The sequence below is a fragment of the Oncorhynchus gorbuscha genome, linkage group LG21, assembly GCF_021184085.1.
Source record: "Oncorhynchus gorbuscha isolate QuinsamMale2020 ecotype Even-year linkage group LG21, OgorEven_v1.0, whole genome shotgun sequence".
NCBI lineage: Eukaryota > Metazoa > Chordata > Actinopteri > Salmoniformes > Salmonidae > Oncorhynchus > Oncorhynchus gorbuscha.
The window spans coordinates 60,139,846-60,149,845 of record NC_060193.1 but is presented as its reverse complement, the minus strand read 5'-3'; the positions used below and the strand labels follow the sequence as shown (position 1 = coordinate 60,149,845).

Genomic DNA, 10,000 nt, shown 5'->3' with positions numbered 1-10,000 from the left:
CACCCAGAACAACAGCAGTCTATTTATGTCTTCCTCAAGAATCCTCACGCCTTAATCATGTGATCTCTCTGTACAACCCTCAGACCAGCCTTAATCATGTGATCTCTCTGTACAACCCTCAGACCAGCCTTAATCATGTGATCTCTGTACAACCCTCAGTACAACCCTCAGTCCAGCCTTAATCATGTGATCTCTCTGTACAACCCTCAGTCCAGCCTTAATCATGTGATCTGTCTGTACAACCCTCAGACCAGCCTTAATCATGTGATCTCTCTGTACAACCCTCAGACCAGCCTTAATCATGTGATCTCTCTGTACAACCCTCAGACCAGCTGTGATCATGTGATCTCTCTGTACAACCGTCAGACCAGCCTTAATCATGTGATCTCTCTGTACAACCCTCAGACCAGCCTTAATCATGTGATCTCTCTGTACAACCCCCAGACCAGCCTTAATCATGTGATCTCTCTGTACAACCCTCAGACCAGCCTTAATCATGTGATCTCTCTGTATAACCCTCAGACCAGCTGTGATCATGTGATCTCTCTGTACAACCCTCAGACCAAAAGACTTCACAGGTCAAACCATTCTCTCTTGTCAAATACCAGTCATACAAAGACTGCGAACCAAAGATGAATCCCCATCTGTCTCTGACACTAACCCAAACCGAGAGGATTCTGATGAGCTGTACACAGACATCATAACATATCCCAAGCCACCCCTCTCCTAGATGGCCATTTCCAGTGGCTCCTAGATGGCCATTTCCAGTGGCTCCTAGATGGCCATTTCCAGTGGCTCCTAGATGGCCATTTCCAGTGGCTCCGAGATGGCCATTTCCAGTGACAGTGGAACCTAGATGGCCATTTCCAGTGGCTGAGATGGGCCATTTCCAGATGGCCATTTCTGATGAATGGTCAGATGACATTTCCAGTGGCATCTAGATGGCCATTTCCAGTGGCTCCTAGATGGCCATTTCCAGTGGCTCCTAGATGGCCATTTCCAGTGGCTCCTAGATGGCCATTTCCAGTGGCTCCTAGATGGCCATTTCCAGTGGCTCCTAGATGGCCATTTCCAGTGGCTCCGAGATGGCCATTTCCAGTGGCTCCTAGATGGCCATTTCCAGTGGCTCCTAGATGGCCATTTCCAGTGGCTCCTAGATGGCCATTTCCAGTGGCTCCTAGATGGCCATTTCCAGTGGCTCCTAGATGGCCATTTCCAGTGGCTCCTAGATGGCCATTTCCAGTGGCTCCTAGATGGCCATTTCCAGTGGCTCCTAGATGGCCATTTCCAGTGGCTCCTAGATGGCCATTTCCAGTGGCTCCTAGATGGCCATTTCCAGTGGCTCCTAGATGGCCATTTCCAGTGGCTCCTAGATGGCCATTTCCAGTGGCTCCTAGATGGCTATCTTTTTCATCTTTTTATTTCACCTTTATTTAACCTTTATTTAACCTTTATTTAACCTTTATTTAACTAGGCAAGTCAGTTAAGAACAAATTCTTGTTTACAATGACATCCTACCAAAAGGCAAATGACCTCCTTTGAGGACAGGGGCTGGGATTAAACATTTAAAATAACATAAATAAATATAGGACAAAACACACATCACTTCAAGGAGACACAACACTACATAAAGAAAGACCTAAGACAACAACATAGCATGGCAGCAACACATGACAACACAGCATGGTAGCAACACAACATGACTACAACACGGTAGCAAAACAACATGGTAGCAGCACAAAACATGGTACAAACATTATCGGGCACAGACAACAGCACAAAGGGCAAGAAGATAGAGACAACAATACATCACACAAAGCAGCCACAACTGTCAGTAAGAGTGTCCATGATTGAGTCTTTGAATGAAGAGATGGAGATAAAACTGTCCAGTTTGAGTGTTTGTTGTGGCTCGTTCCAGTCGCTAGCTGCAGTAAACTGAAAAGAGGAGCGACTCAGGGATGTGTGTGCTTTGGGGACCTTTAACAGAACGTGACTGGCAGAACGGGTGTTGTATGTGGAGGATGAGGGCTGCAGTAGATATCTCAGATAGGGGGGAGTGAGGCCTAAGAGGGTTTTATAAATAAGCATCAACCAGTGGGTCTTGCGACGGGTATACAGAGATGACAAGTTCACAGAGGAGTATAGAGTGCAGTGATGTGTCCTATAAGGAGCATTGGTAGCAAATCTGATGGCCGATTGATAAAGAACATCTAGCTGCTCGAGAGCACCCTTACCTGCCGATCTATAAAGTAAGTCTCCGTAATCTAGCATGGGTAGGATGGTCTGAATCTGAATCAGGGTTAGTTGGGGTGAAAGAGGAGCGATTATGATAGAGGAAACCAAGTCTGGATGGCTATCTCCAGTGGCTCCCTCTCCTAGATGGCTATCTCCAGTGGCTCCCTCTCCTAGATGGCTATCTCCAATGGCTCCCTCTCCTAGATGGCTATCTCCAGTGGCTCTCTCTCCTAGATGGCTATCTCCAGTGGCTCCCTCTCCTAGATGGCTATCTCCAATGGCTCCCTCTCCTAGATGGCTATCTCCAATGGCTCCCTCTCCTAGATGGCTATCTCCAGTGGCTCCCTCTCCTAGATGGCTATCAGTGGCTCCCTCTCCTAGATGGCTGTCTCCAATGGCTCAATCTCCTAGATGGCTATCTCCAGTGGCTCCCTCTCCTAGATGGCTATCTCCAGTGGCTCCCTCTCCTAGATGGCTATCTCCAGTGGCTCCCTCTCCTAGATGGCTATCTCCAGTGGCTCCCTCTCCTAGATGGCTATCTCCAGTCCTAGATGGCTATCTCCAGTGGCTCCCTCTCCTAGATGGCTATCTCCAATGGCTCCCTCTCCTAGATGGCTATCTCCAATGGCTCCCTCTCCTAGATGGCTATCTCCAATGGCTCCCTCTCCTAGATGGCTATCTCCAATGGCTCCCTCTCCTAGATGGCTATCTCCAGTGGCTCCCTCTCCTAGATGGCTATCTCCAGTGGCTCCCTCTCCTAGATGGCTATCTCCAGTGGCTCCCTCTCCTAGATGGCTATCTCCAGTGGCTCCCTCTCCTAGATGGCTATCTCCAGTGGCTCCCTCTCCTAGATGGCTATCTCCAATGGCTCCCTCTCCTAGATGGCTATCTCCAGTGGCTCCCTCTCCTAGATGGCTATCTCCAGTGGCTCCCTCTCCTAGATGGCTATCTCCAGTGGCTCCCTCTCCTAGATGGCTATCTCCAGTGGCTCCCTCTCCTAGATGGCTATCTCCAGTGGCTCCCTCTCCTTCATGTGCCACCACATCCCGCATGCTCTGTCCCTCCAACAGAAACAGATGTGGAGGACTCAGGAGGGTAGGCATTAGGAGTGTCTTTGATGAGGTCCCAAAGTGTAACCCAGCACACACATGCACATACACACACACATACGCACGCACGCACGCACGCACGCACGCACGCACGCACGCACGCACGCACGCACGCACGCACGCACACACACACACACACACACACACACACACACACACACACACACACACACACACACACACACACACACACACGTAAGCCAGATCCTTTGGCTGGCGTGACAGACGTTTCTTTTATCTCTACCCGGCCCTGGACGCCCACATTGTTTATCTGCACACAGAGACATGATGGTACGCCATGGGTCCTGACAGTCAGATACCACAGCCTGTAGAACCAAACAACCAGCGCATGCTTGACATCCCCGCCCACATACCCCGATATGTGATCTTACCTCCCATCAAATCCACCACAGTTCATCAACCCAGGAGAAATAACATTCTCCATTGTGTGGGAGATTGTGTGCATTACATGCATGTATAGGCATGCACATGAGTGTGTGTGTGTGTTACGGTTGTTTACAGATATTTACACATTTTACTAAGCATCCTGATCACAGGATGTCAGCAATTCACCTTTAGCTACAAACAAAAAACACTAAGCTCCTCTCACTAGAGTACGGTATTGTTATGATATACTTATATACAGTACACTGTATGTGTGTGGACTGACCGGGCTCTTGTTGGTGACCCCTGGTATACTGTATGTGTGTGGACTGACCGGGCTCTTGTTGGTGACCCCTGGTATACTGTGTGCTTGTGGACTGACCGGGCTCTTGTTGGTGACCCCTGGTATACTGTATGTGTGTGGACTGACCGGGCTCTTGTTGGTGACCCCTGGTATACTGTGTGCTTGTGGACTGACCTGGCTCTTGTTGGTGACCCCTGGTATACTGTATGTGGGTGGACTGACCTGGCTCTTGTTGGTGACCCCTGGTATACTGTGTGCTTGTGGACTGACCTGGCTCTTGTTGGTGACCCCTGGTATACTGTATGTGGGTGGACAGACCTGGCTCTTGTTGGTGACCCCTGATATACTGTATGTGTGTGGACTGACCTGGCTCTTGTTGGTGACCCCTGGTATACTGTGTGCTTGTGGACTGACCTGGCTCTTGTTGGTGACCCCTGGTATACTGTATGTGGGTGGACAGACCTGGCTCTTGTTGGTGACCCCTGGTATACTGTATGTGTGTGGACTGACCTGGCTCTTGTTGGTGACCCCTGGTGGATGACCTGGCTCTGACCCCTGGTATACTGTATGTGTGTGGACTGACCTGGCTCTTGTTGGTGACCCCTGGTATACTGTATGTGTGTGGACTGACCTGGCTCTTGTTGGTGACCCCTGGTATACTGTATGTGTGTGGACTGACCTGGCTCTTGTTGGTGACCCCTGGTATACTGTATGTGTGTGGACTGACCTGGCTCTTGTTGGTGACCCCTGGTATACTGTATGTGTGTGGACTGACCTGGCTCTTGTTGGTGACCCCTGGTATACTGTGTGCTTGTAGACTGACCTGGCTCTTGTTGGTGACCCCTGATATACTGTATGTGTGTGGACTGACCTGGCTCTTGTTGGTGACCCCTGGTATACTGTATGTGTGTGGACTGACCTGGCTCTTGTTGGTGACCCCTGGTATACTGTATGTGTGTGGACTGACCTGGCTCTTGTTGGTGACCCCTGGTATACTGTGTGCTTGTGGACTGACCTGGCTCTTGTTGGTGACCCCTGGTATACTGTATGTGTGTGGACTGACCTGGCTCTTGTTGGTGACCCCTGGTATACTGTATGTGTGTGGACTGACCTGGCTCTTGTTGGTGACCCCTGGTATACTTTATGTGTGTGGACTGACCTGGCTCTTGTTGGTGACCCCTGGTATACTGTATGTGGGTGGACAGACCTGGCTCTTGTTGGTGACCCCTGATATACTGTATGTGGGTGGACTGACCTGGCTCTTGTTGGTGACCCCTGGTATACTGTATGTGTGTGGACTGACCTGGCTCTTGTTGGTGACCCCTGGTATACTGTGTGCTTGTGGACTGACCTGGCTCTTGTTGGTGACCCCTGGTATACTGTATGTGGGTGGACTGACCTGGCTCTTGTTGGTGACCCCTGGTATACTGTGTGCTTGTGGACTGACCTGGCTCTTGTTGGTGACCCCTGGTATACTGTATGTGGGTGGACTGACCTGGCTCTTGTTGGTGACCCCTGGTATACTGTGTGCTTGTGGACTGACCTGGCTCTTGTTGGTGACCCCTGGTATACTGTGTGCTTGTGGACTGACCTGGCTCTTGTTGGTGACCCCTGGTATACTGTATGTGTGTGGACTGACCTGGCTCTTGTTGGTGACCCCTGGTATACTGTGTGCTTGTGGACTGACCTGGCTCTTGTTGGTGACCCCTGGTATACTGTATGTGTGTGGACTGACCTGGCTCTTGTTGGTGACCCCTGGTATACTGTATGTGTGTGGACTGACCTGGCTCTTGTTGGTGACCCCTGGTATACTGTATGTGTGTGGACTGACCTGGCTCTTGTTGGTGACCCCTGGTATACTGTATGTGTGGACTGACCTGGCTCTTGTGGTGACCCCTGATATACTGTATGTGTGTGGACTGGCTCTTGTTGGTGACCCCTGATATACTGTATGTGTGTGGACTGACCTGGCTCTTGTTGGTGACCCCTGATATACTGTGGACTGACCTGGCTCTTGTTGGTGACCCCTGGTATACTGTATGTGTGTGGACTGACCTGGCTCTTGTTGGTGACCCCTGATATACTGTATGTGTGTGGACTGACCTGGCTCTTGTTGGTGACCCCTGGTATACTGTATGTGTGTGGACTGACCTGGCTCTTGTTGGTGACCCCTGGTATACTGTGTGCTTGTGGACTGACCTGGCTCTTGTTGGTGACCCCTGGTATACTGTATGTGGGTGGACTGACCTGGCTCTTGTTGGTGACCCCTGGTATACTGTGTGCTTGTGGACTGACCTGGCTCTTGTTGGTGACCCCTGGTATACTGTATGTGTGTGGACTGACCTGGCTCTTGTTGGTGACCCCTGGTATACTGTGTGCTTGTGGACTGACCTGGCTCTTGTTGGTGACCCCTGGTATACTGTATGTGTGTGGACTGACCTGGCTCTTGTTGGTGACCCCTGGTATACTGTATGTGTGTGGACTGACCTGTCTCTTGTTGGTGACCCCTGGTATACTGTATGTGTGTGGACTGACCTGGCTCTTGTTGGTGACCCCTGGTATACTGTATGTGTGTGGACTGACCTGGCTCTTGTTGGTGACCCCTGGTATACTGTATGTGTGTGGACTGACCTGGCTCTTGTTGGCGGCCACCTTGGCGAACAGGGCCTGGGACACCTTGGCTCTCTTCATCTCCTGCTGGATCTCATCATAGATCCCAGAGGTAATGTTGATGTTGACCAGGGACTCCATCTTCAGGGGCAGCTCAGCACTGACCTGGGTCAGGGGGGGCTTGGGCTGCAGGGAGGAGAAGAGGGCGGGGGGGAGAAAGAAAGAGAGAGGTTTTAGTGAGCAAGACTGGCTCATCGTCTAGGTTACTGAGTACCTAAAGAGATTGCCTGCATTTGTTTACCTGTTAGTGTACTGGCAGGGGTGTTTATGTGTGTGATGTGACTACAGTGTTTACCTGTTAGTGTACTGGCAGGGGTGTTTCTGTGTGTGATGTGACTACAGTGTTTAGCTGTTAGTGTACTGGCAGGGGTGTGTCTGTGTGTGATGTGCCTACAGTGTTTACCTGTTAGTGTACTGGCAGGGGTGTTTTTGTGTGTGATGTGACTACAGTGTTTAGCTGTTAGTGTACTGGCAGGGGTGTGTCTGTGTGTGATGTGACTACAGTGTTTACCTGTTAGTGTACTGGCAGGGGTGTTTCTGTGTGTGATGAGACTACAGTGTTTACCTGTTAGTGTACTGGCAGGGGTGTTTCTGTGTGTGATGAGACTACAGTGTTTACCTGTTAGTGTACTGGCAGGGGTGTTTCTGTGTGTGATGAGACTACAGTGTTTACCTGTTAGTGTACTGGCAGGGGTGTTTCTGTGTGTGATGAGACTACAGTGTTTACCTGTTAGTGTACTGGCAGGGGTGTGTCTGTGTGTGATGTGACTACAGTGTTTACCTGTTAGTGTACTGGCAGGGGTGTTTCTGTGTGTGATGAGACTACAGTGTTTACCTGTTAGTGTACTGGCAGGGGTGTGTCTGTGTGTGATGAGACTACAGTGTTTACCTGTTAGTGTACTGGCAGGGGTGTGTCTGTGTGTGATGAGACTACAGTGTTTACCTGTTAGTGTACTGGCAGGGGTGTGTCTGTGTGTGATGTGGGTTGTAGCCAGACCTGGGCTCGAATAGTATTTATTTTCTTTCAAATACTTAAACTTCACTTCATTGAGATTTCCAGACGCAATGGAACCAATGCAACAATCCCAAAAGTGCAAACCTCACCCACCCTGGCACTTCATGTAGGCTCAATCAAATGCTCAAAGTATTAGAGAGGAAATATGAATCCTATTTAAACCCAGGTGTGGTTGTAGATGTGTGTCTGATGTGGCTATTCCCTAGTGTTCCTATTCAACGTACATGAGGACACCTGGGTATGTACGTGTACCTGTGTGAGTCGCTGGCCAGTGGAGCTGGAGTTCTGATTGGTTGGGGTCAGGTTGCCTAGGTTGAGGTTGGGGTTCATGCTGCGTTCACGCTCCTCCTGGTAAATGTGGTCGCGTTCACTCTCGTGGAGGTTCAGGAAGTTCTGCATAGCTTTGAGGTTGACCAGGAGTGACTGGGAGGCCTGGCGAGGGTCCTCCTCTTTACGAAGGATCTCAGACAGCAGGCCCTGAGACACAAACACGCGCGCAAATGTCAGGTCTCTTAGCAAGGACCCTCCAAATAACCTCTCATACTCTAATTCTCTCATTACATCTCTCTCTCTCTTCTCACACACACTCTACTCTACTCTACTCTACTCTACTCTACTCTACTCTACTCTACTCTACTCTCCTCTCCTCCACTCTTATCCACTCTCTTTAGGTAGGAATGTCCCTATGTCAGTGTATTGGGCTTTCTCAACAGTCAGTATCAGTGCAGTGGAGTTATATTCAGCTTTCAGAACACTCATATGACATGCTAGGGATTTAGACAGGTCTCTACTGATGACAAACCAACTCTGAGACCCTTCAAAAGTTACAGTGGTCACAGTTCTGGCCGTGGATCCCACTTTTTCTGGATATGTGGTCCGTTGCACTCAAAGATCCATAAAGCTCCCCGAAGCTTCTGCGCATGTGCAGAGCACGTGTGTATCAGCTACTCTGACGAACGTTGTTGTTTAATAAAGTTAGATCAAAGCTGAATCAATCCCATAACGATCACAGTATTCTACATTACAGAACTCAATATAATAGCCTAGTGTAACTTCACAGGAAGACAAAAACAACACTGCATTTAATAGTGCATGATAATTATTCAAGTTTTACCGGTGAAACATCCATGCAGCATCATTCTGCATAGTAACCATTTGATCTCAGTCTCAGTGATGAGGGATGCAGTGTTGTTTAGAAGTAGCCTACAGTGTTGTTTAGAAGTGGCCTACAGTGTTGTTTATAAGTAGCCTACAGTGTTGTTTAGAAGTAGCCTACAGTGTTGTTTAGAAGTAGCCTACAGTGTTGTTTATAAGTAGCCTACAGTGTTGTTTAGAAGTAGCCTACAGTGTTGTTTATAAGTAGCCTACAGTGTTGTTTAGAAGTAGCCTACAGTGTTGTTTAGAAGTATCCTACAGTGTTGTTTAGAAGTAGCCTACAGTGTTGTTTATAAGTAGCCTACAGTGTTGTTTAGAAGTAGCCTACAGTGTTGTTTAGAAGTAGCCTACAGTGTTGTTTAGAAGTAGCCTACAGTGTTGTTTAGAAGTAGCCTACAGTGTTGTTTAGAAGTAGCCTACAGTGTTGTTTATAAGTAGCCTACAGTGTTGTTTATAAGTAGCCTACAGTGTTGTTTATAAGTAGCCTACAGTGTTGTTTATAAGTAGCCTACAGTGTTGTTTAGAAGTAGCCTACAGTGTTGTTTAGAAGTAGCCTACAGTGTTGGTTAGAAGTAGCCTACAGTGTTGTTTAGAAGTAGCCTACAGTGTTGTTTAGAAGTATCCTACAGTGTTGTTTAGAAGTAGCCTACAGTGTTGTTTAGAAGTATCCTACAGTGTTATTTAGAAGTAGTCTACAGTGTTGTTTAGAAGTATCCTACAGTGTTGTTTAGAAGTAGCCTACAGTGTTGTTTAGAAGTAGTCTACAGTGTTGTTTAGAAGTATCCTACAGTGTTATTTAGAAGTAGTCTACAGTGTTGTTTAGAAGTAGCCTACAGTGTTGTTTAGAAGTAGCCTACAGTGTTGTTTAGAAGTAGCCTACAGTGTTGTTTAGAAGTAGCCTACAGTGTTGTTTAGAAGTATCATACAGTGTTGTTTAGAAGTAGCCTACAGTGTTGTTTAGAAGTAGCCTACAGTGTTGTTTAGAAGTATCCTACAGTGTTGTTTAGAAGTAGCCTACAGTGTTGTTTAGAAGTAGCCTACAGTGTGACTGAGTGAACGAATCTTAGAGCAGATGGTGCTAACAAACTGCAGCCATCCTACCTGTGTATTTTGCCCAGTGGCGCGTGT

General features: G+C 48.4%; 1 protein-coding gene across 2 annotated transcripts in view; it reads right to left on the bottom strand.

The window, feature by feature from the left end:
- The window catches only part of LOC124008933 (DNA-binding protein SATB2-like), a 70,668-nt gene that overhangs the window by 9,697 nt on the left and 50,971 nt on the right, over positions 1 to 10,000 (bottom strand). The window contains exons 9-10 of one of the 2 annotated variants that reach the window (XM_046320530.1): positions 7,970 to 8,194; positions 6,664 to 6,828 (exon numbers count right to left, since the gene is read on the bottom strand). In XM_046320530.1, the coding sequence (XP_046176486.1) occupies positions 6,664 to 6,828; positions 7,970 to 8,194 (390 nt within the window). The remainder of the gene's footprint in view (positions 1 to 6,663; positions 6,829 to 7,969; positions 8,195 to 10,000) is intronic. The other variant, XM_046320531.1, reaches the window with a different exon arrangement.